Raw genomic sequence first — 21,979 nt, 5'->3', positions numbered from 1 at the left:
ATACATAGTCACTCGTTTGTCAAAGCTTTCCTTCAACGCCAAGATCAGTGCGACCAGTTCAGCTGCTTGAGCGGAGTAATGCTGTGGTAATTGTACACATTTCACTGCCACACACACCGGTACCTCCATCATTTTCACCACTGCTGCCCCAGTCCTCCTCACACCATCCCCCTGATCGATGTTTGATGACCCATCAATAAATAACAGCTCACCCCCCTCTAGTGCGTTTTCCTCAACTTTTCTAGTACATGAGTACATTTCAGTTGTTTCAGTACAGTCATGGGCATAGTCTCCCTCCTCAATTACTTCTGCTAGCAACCTTGCAGGGTTGACCATGCTACATCTAACAATTGATAGTTCAGCTCTGGATAGAATGATCTCATAACCTGATGCCCTTTGCGTGGTTAGGGTGGATTTAGGTTTATTCAATATTGCAAAAAGTGCATGTTCCACAAATAGTGTAGTCGGGCACCCCATGGTTATTGTTGATGCTTTCTCCACCGCAAAAGCGGCTGCGGCGAGACCTTGTTCGCAGGGGAAGTGGCCTAACATTACAGGATCTAAGTGGCCACTGTAAAATGCTACTGGTTTGTAGCCCATGCTTGTTTTTTGAGCCAACACGGCTTTCATTACTGCTGAGTCGCAATGTGAAAATATAAAAAATCGCCGCTCATAGTCTGGGGATGCCAGCACCGGAGCAGTTGATATCGCATCTTTTAATTCATCAAAAGCTTCTTTCATTTCCTTCGTCCACCCCAATTTGTTCTCCCCTTTATTAGCTTCCCGTAACGCCTCAAGCAGGGGCCCTATATATGAACTGTAATCAAATACCCAAGCTCTACAGTAGTTGCAGAGCCCCAGGAACTGCTGCAGTTCCCTTACAGTTTGTGGCATTGGAGTGGCCGAAATAGCTTGTGCTCTTTGTGGTGCGATCTTTCTTCCATGTTGGGATATAAGCTGACCAATGTAAAGTACCTGTTCCTGACAGTACTGTATATTTTCCATGTCTACCTTGTAACCTTTGTCAGCCAATATTGTCAACATCTTTAATGAGTCCTCTCTGCATGTTTTTTCGTTTTTACTGCAAATTATTATGTCATCCACGTACTGCAACACCATACTTTCTACTTCAATGTTACCCAAATCCATCTGTATCACTCTGTTGAAAATTGAAGGTGATTCACAATACCCTTGTGGTAATCTGGTGTGCTTCCACTTAGCGTTTCTGTAAGTGAAGCTCGTCAGATCTTGTGAGTCTGGGTGTAATGGTATTGAGAAAAAAGCATTTTTAAGATCGATCACTGTAAATCGTGATGCTTCTGCTGGAATGCCACACAATATTGTGGCCGGGTTTGCAGCTACGGGATATTCTGCTTCTACTATGTTGTTCAAGGGCCTGAGGTCCTGTATAAAGTGCCAAGACCCTCCTTTAGCCTTGCGCACTGGGTACACAGCCGTATTACATGGTGATTCTGAGGGGACCAATATACCATTATTTATAAGGGCCGTTATGGTTTCATATATGCCCTCATCTGCCTCTTTTGATAGTGGGTACTGTTTTACTCTGGGGAGTATTGCACCTTTTTTCAATTTTATTTTTACTCCCCCTATACTTTTTATGCAGCCCACGTCATAGGGGGCAGTAGTCCACAATGATTTGGGTACCTTTGACATATCGTCCTTAAAGAAAGGCACCGGGGTGCATGTGGGTGCCTCAAGTGCCATTGCAATTTTCTGTGCTACTTGTTTGTAGGCCACTCTTAGCCATATTTCCACACTCATCATAAACACCATTTCACCTTCCTCCTTTTCATCTGAAAACAGCTCTTCATCTGACACCTGGGTGAGCCTACATCCTTCTGCTAATGCTATCATTGCCCTCCATGCTCTTCCTTCTTTGTCTTGGGCATGTACAGCAATATAATCGGCTGTTGCAATAATGCTCTCAATATCCATTGAAACCACCTTCCCTTCTGGTTCATTAACAGGTGTTTCTGGTCTGAACAGATAGGCTGCTGGCCTTCTCCATATTTTCCCTTCTATCCCTGGCATCCATGCAATTGCCATGTCGGTTCCATACTGGATCAGGTCACCATCTACTGGCTCCGCCCTAATCGCTGTCTGTCCACAGTATGCCTGCATAATTTACCGTGCTGTGAGCATGTTAATCCCTGGAGTAGAGCAAATTATGCCATCCTCAGTAAAGGAGATCGTCATATTCAACCTGTTCATTATATCTCTCCCTGTATATTTACTGGTGAAGCACTATAATATAAAAGTGGAACTGACAGATCGTAATCTCCAATAGATAAGGGAATGTTATCAGTAAAGGGAACCAACCCTCTAGCCCCAGAGAATCCTTGTGTGTTCATGGTCTCACCTGACATCTTAAATTTACCTTCCCTTATGCAAGACCGGGTCGCCCCGATGTCAACAAGGAATGATAATTTTTTGTCACCTATCGTTACCTCTATGCGTGGTTCCTCCGCACTATTAGGTGTTACTGACAGGATGGGACACACCAAGGCCGTCTGTGGGCTGTCCTATTGGGGGTACAACGACTGGCCATTCCCGGTATAAGGGTTGTGTCCCAAAACCGTCACCCTACCCAATTGCGTTTGTGGTATTTGTGGTTGTTGTGTGATCGCTACCTGTTGTTGTGGCAATGGTTGGGGCTGTTGTTGTGTTAATTGTTGTTGTTGTTCATTTCCTTGTGGCAACATTGGCTGTTGTGGTATGCCTTGCTGTACTTGTGCGGGCCGTGGTTGTCCCTCACTATTCCATGATGGTGTTCCTGGTCTAACTCTACACGTGCGTGACATGTGCCCCAATAGTCCACAGCTCCAACACACCGGTGGTTCCCTATTCTGCCATGGAAAGCTCCCGGTGTTGTCCTGGTATACTGGTTGCCCTGTGGGATAGGAATTTCTAAATCCTCCCACCTGCGGTTGGGTACCATACCCGTACCCTCTCCCCCTCATAAGTCCTCCTCTCCCCCTGTTATAATTGTAATATCCAGCTCCTGGCATTGGGTATCCTCCTCCCAAGTTGGGCGTGTATGGTTGGAGTGGCGGCACCTGTTGTGTTGTAATCTGTGAAGGTGGTATTTGTGAGGAATCTTGTGCAGCCACTACTTGTGTGGGGCTTTGGGTCATTGTTGGAGGTGTAGTTATTAGTGCCCCTTCCATTGTGTACTTAGTAAGCTTTTTCTGTACTAGTTTAGCCTCTTCCGTTTTCCTGTCCTCTTCCCTTTGTTTCATTTTTCCTTGCCATGTCCTACAATGATGCACTATAGTCAGTTGTATTTCGGGCTATGGTTTTGCTTCCATTCCCACTACTTTCTTTAGTTGTTTCTGAACTCCTTCCGGGAGCCCTTGTACCAGTATATGGTAAAATATTGCTGGTGTTGTATCCCATTGTTCTCTAGTTTCCATGCGCCACTTCTCTTGGATTTCCTGAATATAATCAACAGGATCTTCGTTCTCATGCATTTTGCGAGATGTAATTGCTCCTATATCTGAGGTGTCTGCGTACTGTACCCTCAATGCCTGCCATAGTGCATGTCTGCAGTTTGCGAACGGTGCCCCATCGTGCGATGTATTAGTTATTGTTACCCCATGAAATCCTGCTCTTTTCCATATGTCATCCGCTCTATCCCCTAATATTGATATTAAAAGGCCCTTTACATCTCCTACTGCTAGCTTCTGTCCTGCGGTGTGTTTTTCCATTTCATATATCCATTTACCCGCACCTCCACTTAATGAGGGGAGCCTACATTTGATATTTTCTTTATCGGTATGCTTCCAAGGAACATACTGTGGTCTAACCCCACCTCTCTCCAACAGTGGCATTAAATTATGTTCCGTTTCACCCCTTGTGTTCCATAATATTGAGTCCTCACACCCTTCCTCCACTTCTCTTTCTTCCGCATTTTCACTTTCGTTTGTATTTCCCCTGCTCATACCCCTTTCTTCTCCATCTTTTCCCCATCTTCCATCTTCCTTTGTATTTAATGTGGGCATGTGTACACCTCTTTCCTGCCTGCGACTAGGGAGGTCTCTAAGCCGCCATGTATAGGGTGTCAGTTCGTCTGTGAAGGGAGCTAGTTTTATTTTGCGTAACGAACGTGAGGTGGTTGATCCTGTAGGGTGCGATAGGGGAGGGCGTGATGGGGATGGGGATGTTGCGTCCTCATTTGCCCGTCTTTCCTCTACTCCTGTCTTTCCCCCCTCACTTCTCTCCATCTCATCCTTTCTCCTACTGATCCATGGTGAGTCCATATTGGTCCGGGTGATGTATAGTTTATCTAAACTTTCCCTTTCACTCTTCCTCCCTTCACTTTCCACTCTCTCTTCCTCACTACAAAAGCTATTTATAAACGGCACCCCCCACTCGGTCTTTTCCCCCCTGATCGTTACTGTTTGTAAATCTATTAGGTCCAGTTCTCCTCTTTCTCGTTTGTCAACCGCTCCCCTTTGTGCTGATGTTGTTGCTACTTCTGTGTCATGATATATATTCCCCCATCTTCCACTCTCTCTTCCCCTATCTCCTCTTTCTCCTTCATACCTTTCCTCCATCTCCTTATTATTCTCCTCCCTCTTCCTTTTCAATTCCTCCATCACTTCACTTCTCATCTGTTCTAATATTCTCTCATCCTCTTTCTCCCTCTCCCATTTCGCCCTTTCTTTTTCTACTATACTCTCCATCACCCTCTCTTCTTCGTATTTCTTAGTTGATTCTAATAGTAACCTCCTCCTCCATATTGCCATTTCTTTTTCTTTTTCTTCTTCTTCCCTTTTCTTTTCCCACAGTATTACTCTTGATACCCTTGCTGCTGCTGCTTTTACCCTGTCAGCTTCTCTCCTTTGCTCCTCAGTTCGTTCCCTTATTTTTTCCACTTCGTTCTTACCTTCTTTCCTTTTCCTCGCTCTCTCTCTCTCTTCCCTCTCAAGCTGCTTGGTCAATTCATTCTGTTTATCCCTTAGTTTTGCTAATCATTCCTCCAAAATCTCTTCCGTTTGTCTTAACAGCTCTTCCCCCCTCAATTCACTCTCCCTGGTATTATCCTCATCTGTTTTCTTCACTACCTCCCTCTCTTCTCCCGTTAATGAACCTCGTAATTTTAATAATATCTGTGCAGCTACCCATTCATCATTTCCTATCTCCACAGACTGGTCTTCTCCAGTCCTCCCTTCCCCTGCTGGCATTTTCCTATGAGCTACAATGGTGGAGGGCTGTATGCCGGGTTCGAGTATCCCTCAGCCGCCCTTAACTGTCCTCTTTCTATTTCTCCCAATTCTCTTAAAGGATACAACCCCCCTCCCTCTGTTTTTACTCCCGCTCCTATGGGTATATCATTGCTCGGTTCCTTTTTTATTTCATCTGCTCTATTATTCTTTTCTCCTCCCTCACCTCTGTTCCCCGTGTTCTTTGGGTCCTCATACCCCTGTTTCCCATTCTCGTCTTCCTCCTTAATCTCTGTTTCTTTTGGTATTTCCCCCATAGTGAATATTCCATTTGGTCCTGGTCGGGACCCCTGGAACATCCTCCATAAGTTAAACACCTCCATGTGGTTTGCCAACTTCTTCCCTTTATATGTATTGTGCAGATGATTTAATAGTGAATGTTGGGCATATGGATCGAAGCTACCGTTAGGCGGCCACGGTGTTAGCATTTTGTTTACCCGTCCCCTGGGTCCATTCTATGCTATACTTAATCAGTTTCTCCCTATGGGGTGGCAGTGTTGTGCATATGTATTGTAGTGGCGTAGTGAGGGTGTTCCCCCACCCTCCTGATCCTGTTCCGTATGACATAGTAGTGCTCCACTCGCTACCCTCCCTTAATCTGGTGTCAGTTTATCCCACTAGTAGTTTACAATATACAACCATATATCGTTACCTGGCCTCGTAAGTTTGGGGACTTACGATAGTCTGCTTAAGGGAAATTATAAAAATATAGTATGTCACATTTGTACATTTTCCTCTGCCCTTCTTCCTTTATACAACACCCTTACGGCCCCCTGCGGCCGAGGCGCACGTAGCCCCCTGCGGCTGCGTACCCCTTATTACGTGCTTATACAGTCGTCCTGTTTTCACGTGCTCCTCCCCCTTCTACACTTGCCGTGGCCGGCGTTCTCCGTGCGCAGCCACGTTCTCCGTTTCGCCTTTTCTCGATCAACTCGTTTTACCGTTTATCTCCGTTTCTACTCCCTTACCACCGTTCTCTTCCTCAACACTCTCACAACGAGGATGCCTCGTGTTTGCGATATCCTATGAAAACCCTATTGGTGACGTCACCGATCACGTAGAGCTAATACACCTGCAATCTACCCCCGTTATCCCCACAGCTGTCTTCCTGTCACTCCTGGAACAAGGTAATCAAATCAACACTATAATCGGACTGCGCACGCTGCGTCGCCTCGCGTCGCCTCGCGTGTGATACGCCCCTCGACAGGAGGGCTTAACCAGCCAATTATCTTCCGTATTTAGGCAACTTAACTAGCTACCGCCTACAGGGAAACGTCATCTACCTATCGAGTGTCTTGCTCGAACAATAGGGATCCTCATCTACTCATTGATCAATAAATGCCAAATCGTAGGAAACCACACACACACCCTTACACGTAGTCGCCGCCTAGGCCAATCAGTTTCTACGAGCGGCCGCACGTGATGTTTTCGTGCTCCGCCCCCTTCTCTCGCGTTACGTTGCCAACTGCTCTCGCGCTTGTTCAACTATCATTCATTCTATTTTTAACACTAAACTATCAAACCTTCGCCGTTCACCTGTGCAACACCTCCCGCCTCCCGTATTTATTCTTCTCCCCTCCCTCACAATTTCACATTGTTTGTTGCGCGTGGCATGCTCACCAAGTTCTCCTGATGCGAAGCCGCTCGACTGCATGCACCCCTCCAAGCGGCTCGCCACCTCCCCTCGTCTGGACCACGTCTGGACACTCGCCAACCGCGGGCGGGATGCTTCTCAACCGGCTCCCGAGGGCCAATATTCGGATTGCGCTGTCCGGTCTTCTCGCAGTTCCGCGATGGTCCTGTAGTCCTCAGAAGGGGGCAACGGCAGAGGGGGCCGCGCCGCCGGGCCTTCTCGCAACTGGAGTGCCTGGAAAAAGTAAAAGTAAAAAAAAATGCCGATCTTAAACAGATCTCAGCAGTGCCTCCAACTTGTCGGGGGGAAATTCTGCCGGGGTCGGCCGGGCCGTCCGCAGACCTCCGGGCAGGGAGGCCCCAACTCCTCCCGTATATCCCAAAAGAGATATTAAACACAAACGGCAGGGATAGGTCAAGGATCATTCGCGTCTGACCTGACACACACACAATCGTGGGGCTCGCAGGCCCTTTTTACTGTAGTATGACGCGCTACTTGCGTCACTTTAGAAAATTAACAAAAAAACCTATCGCCATTCTTAATTGGTTGCTCGAGTGGTAGGGTAAGTATAGCATACGTATAGAGAATAATATGAGTGGCCGAGGTTTAGTCAGGTGATATATCTGGGTTGTCCCTACAATTAGATACATGAGAATTGTTACATGAAGACTCCTAATGGTTGGTTGATGTTAATGGCGTCAGTGATAAGAGCCCCATGTTCTGATTGGTGCGCCCGTGAGCTTCCCAGCCTGGGACCATCGTTGTTCCCAGCTCTCGGTGTACCTGCAATTTGCAACAATGTTTCACTATTGGTACATGCAGACAATGTGAAGACTTATTCATGAGCTAGACGGCCGACTACTCCCATCGTTGCAGATGTCCATTGATCCTTTCAAGTGTATCTGCCTGTGTCTTGTAACGAGGGATCCAGACGCCTCCTTCCTCCTGGGCTTGGCATCTCGTCAGGTTCGGCTTGGTCATGTGGGATGGGACCGTGTTTGAGGCAGAATTCTGCACAATTAATATTGTTTTTCCACTGTGTGCCTGGTTTAATTGCAGGTGCGACTTTGATGTTGGTGCGCGGCGTGCGAGGTTGCAACATCGTGCCCTTGATGGTCTGCTTTTGGAATGTGGGTTTGCAACATTACGACCTTGGCTGTCTGCTGTCCCCAGGCTCGTTCTGCAGGATCAGCAACCTGACTCTTGTTCTGTTAACGTCCACGAGAGCTCTTGCTTGCGGCCTACTCAGGCCTAGTATATAGGTGGAACCGTCTGGTGCACAGGCGCTTTAGGTTATAGTCTCATATTGTCTTATGGCCAGTATCGTGTCTTCGTTATAATTCTCATTATGGCACCTAAGTGTAGGAGAAGCGTAAGCAAGCTCTTTAGATGAGTTCATGATGCGTCTTGCGTTTCTGCATTTCTGAAAGCCTATATGGAAAATAATAAAGATGCACGTCCGTGAGTATGTCTGTCGCCTACGTCATAGCACTGAGTATATTCTTCATGTAGATTGGTGCGGGAGTGTCCAGTGTATATGTTGGCACAGGTGTGCTATCCGTTGGCTAGGTCGTCATGGCATCTCTAACGACGTATAGTTTTAGTCCAGTTGATCCATGCCGCAGGCATCGGCATGGGCAGGGCGGGCTGCTGGGCAGGCAGATGGACACATCCGTATGTTCCTGTACCAGGGTATCTGGTCGTCTGGTAGATGGGCAAACTCTTCTCGTGGCGGGTGCTTGGGTCGTGAACCTTTAGGCCAGGCGCGAGAGGGGAAAGAGGGGAGTCTGTTTTTCCATTTTCCCACTTCACCGCACTGAAATGCTAGGCAATTCTCCTCTGAACAAGAGTACCAACAGCAACCCCAGACATGTGTTTTGGCCTAGTCAGGCCTCATCAGTGAGGTGAAGCTGTGCGTCTCTTAGTACAGTGAGCAAGGGGTCCATGTCTGGATTACCCTGAGTTAGAAATGCAAAAAAAGGTCTCTGAGCCCTTGTCTGGCGTTGCTGATGGCACTCTTGTTCAAAGGAGATTTGCCTAGCATTTTGGTGCTGGACTGCTCTTGTGGGTGGGATGACTGATATGCAAATGGACATGTTTCCTCTGTAAAGCGCTGAAACGTGTTTATAGACCCTCCTGATTGGAAGAAATTCCATAGAAAAGGCTATTTGACGCATGTTCGTTCTATTAGTGGTGCTCCCACACTCCTTGGCAACTATATATAAAGCACCCCTTGTTTTGAACAACTCCTACTCATGGGATTCAAGCACACAAGCACACTCATCCTTGCAACCTAATGTGTACGAGTGGTCTACTATTTACCAGATTTTGAACACAAATCCATGTGCAATGAGAAGATATGAAATAACAGCTGCCATTTTTAGAGCGTGTATAATCTCTTTGAAGGCAATATTGTTGTGCAATTCGTGTACTCACTCTAGTACTTTAAAAAGCAACGTTGTACTTCATGAGTTCTTCAGTGGTTGAAGCATATCATTTTCTAGCCTATTTACTCTTCTGAAGTGATTGTTTTTTTTCCTTTGCTTTTTTCTATATCCAGATACCACAGAGTGTGCGCTGCAGTTCCCGACTCCGTATGCCTACTGGGACACCCTCATGAAGGTCTGTGTTTTCATCTTTGCCTTTATAATTCCTGTGTTCATCATAACAATTTGCTACACTCTGATGATTCTGCGTCTGAAGAGTGTGCGGCTTCTCTCTGGATCACGAGAAAAGGACAGGAATCTCCGTCGCATCACTAGGCTGGTGTTAGTAGTTGTGGCAGTTTTTATAATTTGCTGGACCCCCATCCACATATTTGTGTTGGTTGAGGCCCTTGTGAACGTGCCTCAGCACACAGCCATTATTTCCGTCTACTACGTTTGCATTGCATTGGGTTACACCAACAGCAGCTTGAACCCAATCCTGTATGCTTTCTTGGATGAAAACTTCAAGCGGTGCTTCAAGGACTTCTGCTTTCCTTCCAAGATGAGAATGGACCGACAGGGCAACAGCCGAGTGAGAAACACGGTCCAGGACCCTGCATGCAATAAGGATGCCGATGGGACTAACAAGCCAGTATGACTAGCCGTAGAGATGTCTTCTTACTCTCCTCGTGGACGGGACGAGTCACGTGAACTTGGACTGACTCAGATAACTACTGCAGTATGAACTGAATTCACATGCATTGTATCTTTGTTGCAACTTCAATATGTGCGCACTTTATCATGTGCAGAGAGTTTCCCAATATGCCACTTTCAGTAAAAGTGTGAAGTGCTAATACTGCTTGTTCATTCTGGCCGGAAAGTTAACTTCAAAGGACTGGTAAAAACTAAAATAGATTTTATTAATGGTAAAATGTGGATGGTTAAGAAGGTGAGCCAATGTGAAGGGAAGTATATAGTAGTTGCCATTACCATAAGTAGACATGCCTTTTTCTTTTTCTTTTATCGAAGGAGATGAACCGATTTTGAAATGCTGATATCTCGGCTGCTGTGAAAAAAACTGATTCCCCCTTGCCAAGGCGGGGCAACTTGGGCAAGCCAGTAAGAGTGGGTACTTTCTTCTTACGCGTGTAAAGACAGCCCCAACAAGGACACAGTATTTATTTATTTATTGGACATGTGTAAGGCGCCTAGACAACAAAAGGTGTTTCATGGCACCACAGGACAAAAAAAAAGGGGTGCAAGGGAGAAAGATAACAATAACGGTCCTACTAGGCGTTGTGACATTCAGATTGTGCAAGTGCAGTAACAAGAAGTTCGAGGGAGAGGGAGGGTGCCTTTCTGCTCAAAATGCAAAGTGCTAGGGAGGGAATGGAAGTGCAGGGTAAAGTGGAGAGAGTGCAGGTGAAATGGGGTGTGGAGGAAGGGGGAAGAGGACCACCGGTGCTAAGCGAGCAAGTACAAGTGCCAGGGTATTTCAATGGGTGCAGGGGGTGAGGGTCCAAATGCTAAGTGTGAGGGGGTGGTCCGACCAAGGGGTGTTGGTGGTGCCCTGTAAAAGCCAGAGGGAACCAGGAAACCAGTCACTGCGGCAGAACGGGTGTTAGCAGAGGCAGTGGAGAGGAAAGGAAGAAGAGAGAAGGAGGATCTTGAGGAGTTTCTGGAATTTAAGGAGATCCAGCTCAAGCCTGAGAGGGGCAGGGAGACCATTCCAGAGGGAGGCACCTGTGGAGGATTGAGATCTACCCCCCACTCTCTCCTTGGAGAAGCGTCTGATCAGCAGAGAGTAGGAGCTAAAAGACCAAAGGGCTGTAGCACGGAAGTTTTAAGGGAGGAATAGTTGGATGTAGCGGGGTCTAAGACCCCAGAGAGCCTTGTGGATGATGCAAAGGGTCTTGAACTCCATCCTAGCAGCACCGTGCGCTGTATGAAGCCATGATGCAGAGAAAGAGTGACGGCTTATTTTTTAAGAAGTGGAAAACATGCATTGATTTACAGAACATTAACACATATATAGACACTTCTACTGCACTGGCATGTTATCGACTCAAAATATTAAGAAATGTTTTGGAAATATGTTGGACACTGAAAAGTAATAAATAAGCAATGCCAAAGGATATCAATAATCAATGAATGTATACATGTGTGGATCTGCGTTTAGGGGTAATAAGAGAGGTATACAATTGTACTGCTGAGAATCACACATATATTACTTTCCAGATCAAAGGCAATAGTGGGAAATTGAAATATGCCAGTGCAATATTTACACAGGAAAAGCTAACCTGCTTACAGCAGACCTTTAGAACAGCATTGTAAGGGGTAATTCTGTGACAAGAGTGGTTTATGGGTGTATGATAAATGGTTTATAGGTGATTTGTTGTATTTGAAAAATCAGCGCATTCATTCCCTCTGTATCAAACAACATTCTAATGTTGATGGCAACAACAGTATCCATATAAATGCATCACCATAATTTTGAGGACTCTACACATCCATAAATGTATGTACATATAAAACATGTATATTCATAATTGCAGTCTTTTTATATAAATATATATTGAAATGTGTGCATTATTTGTCATCCTGATGTACTGTTTTAAAACAAAAAATGGTGTTTGCCATTCTGATGATTATTGAATGTCAGAAAACATATTTCCCATATTTGGAATAAATACACAAAGAAAACAAATGGCCTTAAAATGTTATATTTTGTGTCAGACCTGTAAAATAATCTAGTTGCTATCCACAGAAGAACGAGTTACAGAGATTTAACAAGATGGCCTTCAGAGCATCAAACGGTTTCTCTACTAGTTTTAGCAAGGTCACAACTTTTGGAAATTAATGTAATGTTTGTAAATCCTATTGGATAATCTGCTAGGTTGGCATTTTGTAAGTGGTCCCTTCCAGGGTGGGATCCCACACCGCCATGCCATTGCACGGTCCAAACCTCCACCCCACTTACCTGCTGCGCTCCAGCACACACACCGCACACTCATATGGCTTCCATCCAGGCCTCACCCCCTACAGGCCTACCTCTGAGAGGCAACCTTTTGTATGCAACCTCCCCTATGTAGGCCTTTAGTGGGGGTGGCTCGCAGAGAGGGAATGCTTCCGATAACAGACTTCCATCTGAATTGCTCCATGTACAGATCCACAATAATATACACATTGACAGTGGACATGTTGGATATCCCTGTGTCTTAAACTTGGAGAAGGTGCTATGATATGGTCCATGTACATGTCTTGTCTTGCATTGTTCAACATGCGCACATTTAGGTATTTGTGGCGATGGTTGTATTGAGAAGGGCACCTGATTAGCTGTGAAAGGGGCTGAGACTTACACGTCACATCGCTTTGACTAGTGCGGGTGGCACTGGGAGGCAAGGAAGAAGAATCACCAGTGAAGTGATACCCATTCAAACAGAGCCTCACAAGCAGAAGTGTCTGATGGTCTTTAGACGGATCACGATATTGCTCGTCCTCTCTAAGCTTTGTTAGAGCCATATATTTCTGAATAGCGCATGGGCGTTCCTCACACTGAAATATTGTGCACACACATTTCTTGACTATATGCGACTGAAGTGAATTCTCTTCTCCTTACAAGTCCTTTAGTAGGCACAGCTCAGCCGTGCCCTGAAAGAGCAGAGCAACAGACCTGTCTATTTGAGCTAGACCCCATCAGTGCTGATGAACAGGTGCTGTATTTGTCAAGAAAGGACATGATACATGTTTTCATACCAGCAACTGGTTCTACATCAACCTACTTATTTGCTGATTTATATTCAAAGGGATCTGTCACTGGGCAAATTTCTCACTTTCCTACTTTACCAATGTCCCATTATTGTACCCCCCCCGCGACCGCCTGGCTCCCCCCTCCCCAGCCAACCTTTCTTACAGAGCCAGGCCTAGTGAGTGACAGAAGAGTGCTAGAGAAGACCACTTACATGTTCTCACTTCACAAAGTGCTCTGTATATGGGAATTATTTAGTCATCAGAAAGTATCCCGTAAATTGCATGTTCTGAACCTTACATAGTCAGGATTTAGACATCATAACTAGCCCCCTAAATTCCACATACTGCACTGTACATGGTTAAGCTTTAGATCAAGCTTTAGACAGCTGAGCTATTCAGCTAAATTGCATGTTTTTCACTGTACCTATTGAATCCTTTTTGTGTTTCACAGCTAGGTATCCCTAAGAAACCCACTAACAACCTCCTACATAAACAGCCTTTTCTTACCACATGCTGACTAAAGACTCAAAAACAAATGGCAAGGGAAAGCTCTCTACCATGGTCCAAATAATGAAACCTTCTACATCTCTCGAACCAAGCACTCTGACAAGTCCAAGACTTGAGGCCCCCCATCTGGAAAGAAAACGCCTCCAGTGTACAAATGAATATCCACGTAGGAAACACACCTACACAGAACTCTTCCTAAGTGCCCCCCGCCCACACTTTTCCTTTCAGATCCACTAGAGCACCTGAAGACCATGACCGTGACAGTGCAGTATACATCTCAACAACATACCATAGGATAACAAAACACAACAAAGCATAACATATGTTGACTTTGGGGGGGTTGTGATGATAGTTCCTAAATCCCAATTGTATACCCATGTTCAGTTCAGTTCAGATTAGAATGTTTCGCTGTGGTATTTTTCATAGTTTAAAATGAATTTCACACACTGACTTGTAAATGGATATGTTGCTTACTTTACTTCAGCATTGGAATATTTTGCCTTTGTCTAAGTAGATGCTCTGATTGCCTTTTGTATAAATCAAATGGTTGTCTCGACATTGCATACACTGACACACAACAACAATTTGAAAAGCAAAAGTTGAAACCCTAACTATGGGCCATTTTATTAAATTATTTTGTGGGACAAAAGATTTTGCTTTCCCAACATGTTTTCCATGAATTTTCCCTTTCCCAGAGAAGAACAAGAATTCTTCTGACAGATTACATTCTTGATAATTATGTCCACTTGCATAATGCTCCATGCCATATAAGATAATGCACATATATCTTGCTGTGATCATCTCCTGGCCTCCCCATCAGCTGACCTGCAGTGACAGTAAGGCAGCTTCAAATTTCACATTTGCATTTCTAAACACAGCAGCTGGAACCCATATGTCGTGGTGCCCTTTAACCATCTGTACCTAGGGTTCAAAATATTATAATTGTGTAACACAGAGGCCTGGTGGCAGTTACCAATATCTACTTATAAGCCATGTCTAGTTGCTGCTGAGATTACAAAAATGATACAAACATAAATAATGTTCTCAACTTGGTGAGCAGTGACTTACGAATGACAGGGCCTGATGTGTATTTTCCGTTTGACCCTGGTGTACCCACAAAGACATGTTGGGTTCAGACCAGGGAACTTCCCATTGATCCCATTAAGAATGGTTGACACATTCCTCCAGGGAACAGGAACCCTCTTGGAAGGTTCAATGGGAAATGGTGCTCCAAAGACTTTCCTGTCATGATAAGGGCCCTCTCATACCCAGGTGCTGATAACTGGAATCCTTTTGAAGTAGGCAGACAGATGAAGGGGGCAGAGTCACAGCAGGTCTGCCACATTGCCTCAACTTCTGCCTATGCCACGAGCTTATCAACACAGGTAACCCATTCCTTTCCACAGAAAATCACCTTGCTATCACCTGAGCACTTTTCGGGTCCAAGTTGGATTATTGCAACTCACTACTTTGTGGCACAGCAGAAAAATCATAAACAAACTAGAGGTTAGACAGAACAATGCCCTCTGGGGAGCTATGGGCCTGGGTAAACACACCCACATTTCAGAAGCCAACAGATTGGTTCACTGGCTCCCACTCAGAGAGAGAACGCAATTCAAGACTCCCTCCATCACCCACGGGTGCTTATCCAGCCACGTACCAACATACCTCACCCAGAAACTGAAAAGACAAGCCCCTATGAGGTCTCAGCATTCTGCCTACAAACATTGCCTGACTACACCAAGATACACTGCAAAAGAGCCGGAGGCGCCAGCTCCTCAGTCTGCACGGCTACCCTCTGGAACAACCTCCCACCACTTGCGGGCTGAACCATCCTATCCTGTGTTCAGAAAGGAACTTAAAACACACCACTTCAACTAACGATTCCACCACCTCTCTCCATTCTCACTTCTGTATTGTAACTAACGCCTAGATGCCTACAGGCTAGGTGTGCTGCTATAAATGTATAAATAAATACAATAAATAAATAAATAAATATGAGTTAGTATAGCCCACAGGAGAGCTTCAATCCATAGAACGGTTTCACAATATTGGATTTTGCTAGTGTTCCCAGTTGTTCTGCCTGCTCTCCCCACTTCCTGAAGACAAGGCACTCTGGGTATGCCAACAGCATGCAAATAACACGTGTTGCAGACCCTTAAAAACAGGCTTTCTCTGGACCAATCCACTCTATAATGTTTCCTTTAAAAGGGAGGTCCCATCCTCCCCTTAGTTGATTCATGTTTGCAACACCTTTGATAGAGGATTCATTGGAATCAGATAGGGAGTACAGTCTATTCCAAAGTCCTCTACCAGAGAGGTGAAGAGAGAAACTCAAAGGAAGAGGAAAGCTCTTCGCCTTAACCATCCCAACACTCTATTTGAAATGGCCTTGTCCAGCCATCCGACTGGACAAGGCCTACTGCAGTGAGATACTGCTTAACTTAAAGTGATAGAAGCCTGCACATGCTTTCTACCAACTGTGCTGGCTTTAAATGGCAGAAGAAAAAACACATCTTGCCACAGGGATACTGGACCAGGTCGCCCGTCAACCAAAGAACCAAGGGAACAAACTCTGACTCTCCCTGCATCTCCAAATCACTGTGATGTTGGTTTGTCCACTTTCAAAACCATCCAAGCTACTTCAAGGGAACTGTCTGTCATCCCCAACCTCAACAGTTTGGGGCTGGGTAGGCACTTCAGCCACTACTCATTCCTGTGCTCATGAAGAGCAGTAGTCATTTTGTGAAACTGGTGGAAAGCGGTTAATTATGGCATAGATTGTGCCTGGTGCATAGTCAGCGATAAGTGTGCAGGCCATGTTAGAAACACTGACAAGTATTTTATTTCCAAATGAAATTCTACATAGAATCAATGAAGGCTCTGAGTCCATTACCCTTCATGAGCTATGTCAGGAAATTGGCACCCTGCCACTGGTGGTGAGGTTAGCACACCTGAAATGCTTAAAAGCCACCAAGCTTTTCAGGAAGCTAGAGGGATGGAGGAGACCCAGAGGGCAAGTAGTGAATTTGAGCCATACAAATCAGCCCTTTCAAGTGTGGGATATGGAAGTGTATGCGAACAGCGATATTGATAGTTGTACTCACCACTCCACCCAAAGAGTGGGTAATGTGGTTTCCCATAAATCCTAACTGGTCCGGTAGGTTGATGGCAAAGGGCAGTGGCTGGGTGAAATGGAGCAGCGCTGCAATGTTGTACCGAACTGTCTTCAGGACATCAAGTCGTGGTCGGACGTGGTTAAGTAAGATGGGCGTCATCCATGTGCAAGTAAGTTCACGCCATGGTGGTGGTCTTATTTTTCCAGCTGTTGATTATTACGGCTGGGGGGGGCAGTCTGCGGAAGTCAGATGCCCGAATCTGTGCCGAACTGAGAAGGAGCTGTGTCACTGCACATGGATGACGCCCATCTTACTTAACCAAGTCCGACCACGACTTGATGTAAACAATACATGGAATAGTTTGTCACTATTTACTAACCCACCAACATGCAGACTATAAATGTACTTCAGTATGCATATATTATGTGCCACGGCACATAAAGAATTCTGTAAATATGTCTTCTTGTTAAGATAAACCGTCCTGTTTTTTGTACCTTAAAGTGATCTCTTTTTCGAGCTAGTACTCTCCTAGCTCTCTTGCAAGGAGTATTGTGACCCCCTGTCATGCCTTTGGCCTGGGTAGCCGTTGACTCTACTCTCCTTTATCTCTGTCTTCCCTTTTATACTGGCTTTGGCCAATAGGACTTGGGAAAACACTAAACTGCTGAATGTGGTTCTTTATCTTGTCACAGTACTGATCTTTTCACTCCCTCGTGAGTCATTGGGGAACTTCCTTGTCACAGTGCTGGGAAAGGGATATTCACTATGGAACTCCTATTCTTCCCTGTCCCAGTACTTTTGAAAGGCACCGAGTTCTCATGAAAAGGGGCTCCCCCTAGTGAAAAGGGGATGACATCCACAGATTTGTCACATACCCTTACCCTTATGATGGTGGCCTCCCCATCTAAAGCTGATAACAGGGTGGCTGTGCTGTTCCCACAGAAGATAGTTTATTCTGGGTGCAGGCACCAGTGTCCTGTATTCTCAGTTGTATTAAAATTTGGGCGATTTGAGCATCCACTGGTTAAATTGTGGCACCTTACTGCCCAGGACCAACTGAGTGGGTAAATTAGGGATTATTGCTGCTGTGATCCAGCTGTGTTTTCCTAAGACTGTAATGAGGATTTAGGTTTGGGCTACTATTCAATAAAACCATGAAAACAGCCCACTTCCTCTTTCTCTATTCCTTTCCAACCACAGGGAAGTAGTTCAGGTTTTATGGCACATCGCCTACTTTCACTATTTAATTGCACCCGGATGGTTTTTCCTTCTATGGTGACGGGAACTCTGTACTTAGTTTTATTCCATGCATATAGAAACATGTTGGGGTTCCTTCAGTTCTTATTTGTCTTTCCTCTATGTAGATCTATCCTGGGTTGTCATCCCAATTTGCTGTTATTTCACTGGGCTGTGCATAGAGGATACTAGGATAGGACAGGTTGGTTCTCGATCCCTCACTCCTCTTAAAAGGGCAGTATCTCACAAGATGACTACATTCTCCACAAAAGTAATGTGTTTGATGTTGGGTAGGAGATAGGGGTACACAGAGTAGTATCTCTCCCTCCTTGTCTCCTGATATAAGAAGATCCATTCTATTAAATGAGCAGTGCCTCGTCAGGTGACCGTACTCTCTACTTGTGTCGGTTAGGAGATTGGTGTAAAGAGGATGGCATATCTTGATCTTCATTTTGTACTACAAGGACATTGGCTAATTGTTCGCTATACCCGGACCGTGCAGGTGTCTATAACTCCTAGCAACTATGGGGGGGGTTTCATTAGGACAGATGGAATTTCATTCTCATCCTGTCCTATCAGGAAGTTATGCAAGGTTCTAGAAGGAGGTATTTTTATCAGAGAGAACAGATGGCTCTGACTGGGTGTCATTGTTACAGTTAATAATATCTTGCTTCTCACTTCCAGATGTAATGGTGTGGGACGAGATGACAGGGTTCTTGGAAGTATCATAGTTCTTTGTCTTTAAGGGGCAGGAAGTTTTCCAAGAAGGCGGGGAGTTGGGAAGGTCATTATTTTCCCTGGTAGAAGTCCGGACTAGGATTTTGGTGGTTTGGAATGTTGGTTGGGATAAAATTACTGGTTGATCGGATGATCTAATATTCTCAAGGTTTGGAACGGTATTCACAGTCCCTCTAAGCTCTATTAGGGATTTCTACTGCCAGGGGAAAGGGACTTACCCAAAATGTTAAGGAACTGGAAATGTTGCCCTCAACTAGACTGCAGGCAAATTTGGAGTCTAGCTCCATTTCCGCTTTTGAGTTTAAGAGCAATTTTTTCTTGCAGCCTACTCTCCCCAGGCTGATTCTCAGAATTACCTTCTCCAACCCCCCCCCCCCCATGGTTGGACTAGCTGAGAAATCCCATAGGTTTTCATATATCACATGTCCCATCAACTCACCCCTTCTAATCGTAATTGGGCTTGACAAGAACTTCAGAAGGGCAAACTTAATTTCTTTGTTTCTTCACTAAAGGACTGGTGGGGTAGTAATTTGCTCTCTCTCTCTTTTGGCCAGTTACCCCAAGAGGCATAGTGTAGATGACCACATTAATAGGAAGCCTAACCTCTCATTCCAAAGAGATAATAACCTTGATCCTGGAAGGAACCAGAAACTAGGACAGAAAAGATTTGAACTGTTCCCCCCTACGGTTTTCCTTACCAGAAGTATCGCCTGGGAGGATAGTAGATGGAAGGTAACTCACAACCTATTGTTTGGATTTGTTGTGGGCTTCTTGGCTTCTAAGCCGACCCTGACCTTGCAGTCTTAAATCAATGAGGGAGGGTTGATTGACTTCAGTTTTTTAGTAAAAGGTGACATATTGGTGGAAAAGATAATGTTGGTCAAGTCCTTTCCTGGGGTAGCAATTGTGGGGCTATAAATTAGTTTGTCTAGCTTGTTATTCATGTGGGCTCCCCGGTTTGTGTCAATTAGGCTGCTTCCCAACTCTGATATCATATGCAAGGATGCAGAAGTAGGATACAGACAAAGGAGTGATATAAGTTTGTTGGCATTAACTTTTATTCAAAAGTCAATAAGGAAAAAACATACCTAACCCTATTACTAAGGGGGATTTCTCTCCTCAAACAACATTTTAAGGACTCTGTCAGGATGTCCGAAAAAAAGTATATAGTCCACCGTCCTGTGTCCAGAACCTATTTATGTCCCTTACAGTATCAAATAAACTAAAAAGGGTGTGGGTCTTCTTGATCCAGAAGGGTGAATTAGCGTTCCAAGCAAGGTTCCAACTCAGGGAAAACATAGTTCCAACATGTACTGAAACTATGTGGGATGTATGTACCCATGCATCCTAGCCCTACCTCAAAACTGTGCAGTACTGACATGAAAACATCATGATGACCAGAGCTTCCCAGAAAATGCACCGGGAAATGCAGGAAGAATAGGCTGCCACCCATTTTTGCCGATGTTATGGGCACAGAAGGACGCTGCCTAAAACCACCATTGGACTACCCGCACAGTAGTCTGAAACCATTGTTTTGACCCATGTGGAATCATTAGACGGGGTAAATATGGGGATTAAGCTGTCGCTGCCCATCATTTTGCCCCAGAACAAAAATAAATAATTGGAGTGGGTAAAGATGGGGATGCGCTGTCGCCGCCCATCATTTCATCCCAGAATCCAGGACAGCTGCGCAGTTGTGCGCACACCAAAATGGTTACCTAACTTGCCACCCACCAGTGTAAAGAAAGGTCTTTGTTGACAAAATCCACTTTTACTGATGTCAAAAAGTTGCTGAAATCGTGACTTATTGGACGACTTTAAAGATTCAACCCTTTTTGTGGGGTTCCACATAACCATCTTACTGTAAGGAGCCCCATCAAAACAATGTTAAGCAAGGATTTACTACCATGTAAGAACCATTCCTGTTTAGAATGCATTAATCCAAGAAAATCCCAAAGTTGCATGCAGTGCCAACAAAATCCTCTAGGCGGCACTAGCGGTCTAAACTCTGACTGGAGAACTGAGTGCAGTTGCTGTACAAAGGGATTTGACTTAGCTGACTTCAAAGGCTGCATTTTAATTAAAAATTAGCCACATGCTGATCCCAGAGGCCTGAAGCCTGGGAAACCCTATCACCTCAAGAGCTTCACACCAGGAGTTAGAATCTCACATGACCTCTTGATTGATAGAAGGCAGACTGGCTGGGAGCTTCCCAGAGACCACACAAAGGACCCTTTCCTCTGAAAGGAAGATGTTAATTTTGTCTGTTTAATGTCAACAAAGCCCTGCCTGCCCAGAGGACTGACCCACCCAAGTCTTGGAGGCGGACCTCAACACTCTGAGGATTGAATTGGAAGTAAAATATATATTTTACAAAAACACTGATAACTCTTTGTAATCAATTGACAGAAATGTATAACTTTGAGAGCTTTAATTTAAAAAATGTACCTTTAATTCAAGGCCAAATTCGAATTTGTGTGATGTTCTGGGGCAAAACCCCATTGTTTATTAATATTACAGACTCCCTGTTTCAGCTAGACAAACGAAAATGCATTGGTATATGGGTAGATATGTGAGGAACAGTTGTATAAAATTTAATGAAGATCCAATGTTGTGCAGCACATGAAAAAGTGCTAGAAGTTGCCGTTTTTGAATGCAAGCTCCTAGGAAAAGCAGATTTGGATAGAGACATGGCTAAATTCAGCCACACCATGTATATGTAATTTTAAACAAATGTGTACCTGTGCAAATATGTTTTTAGGTCAGATATAGATTGTGTGTAAAGTTGACAGGGGTGGGTTCTCTGTATCATAAACAGACCTCATCATGATGACACTTCATTTCATTCCCCCAATCAAGTAAGGGATGAAAGTTTGACCAATTAGAAGCTGAGAGAGAGGTAGGGTCAGTGATGCTAGAACACACCCACATTCTAAACACATAAAAGCAGACAGACAGGACAGATAGTGACCTTCAAAATCCATCTGCCGCTGGAAGCCCTGCCGGAAAAATCCATACTTACCTCCATCAACCTCCAGAGAGCCAAACTAGAGACTTCAATCTATCCAGAACTAAGAGACCAGACCAGAGAGACCCAGACCAGCAGAGAGAGTGACCCAGATCACTGTGAAGTGCAGAGGCCAGACCAGACCAGACCAGAGCCCAGTCCAAAACCCTGACCAGATCCATGGCGAGGCCCATTTCACTCAAGAATATAGTGTGAGTACATAGCAAACTGTGTAGAACCAAGCTTTTAGTTTAAATTCATCTAATTCAATCTATTTAACCTAAGTAGAACTGCCTCCTAGCTGTCACCTGTCATTC

General features: G+C 44.9%; 1 protein-coding gene across 1 annotated transcript in view; it reads left to right on the top strand.

The window, feature by feature from the left end:
- The window catches only part of OPRK1 (opioid receptor kappa 1), a 312,784-nt gene extending 300,791 nt beyond the window's left edge, over window positions 1-11,993 (top strand). Inside the window, exon 4 of the mRNA XM_069621046.1 lies at window positions 9,440-11,993. Coding sequence (XP_069477147.1) covers window positions 9,440-9,963 — 524 coding nt within the window. The 3' untranslated portion in view covers window positions 9,964-11,993. The remainder of the gene's footprint in view (window positions 1-9,439) is intronic.
- Window positions 11,994-21,979: the final 9,986 nt, after the last annotated feature.

The sequence above is a fragment of the Ambystoma mexicanum genome, chromosome 5q (genome assembly GCF_040938575.1).
Source record: "Ambystoma mexicanum isolate Mex_15411 chromosome 5q, UKY_AmexF1_1, whole genome shotgun sequence".
NCBI classification, from domain to species: domain Eukaryota; kingdom Metazoa; phylum Chordata; class Amphibia; order Caudata; family Ambystomatidae; genus Ambystoma; species Ambystoma mexicanum.
This window is presented reverse-complemented; position numbering and strand designations above follow the sequence as displayed.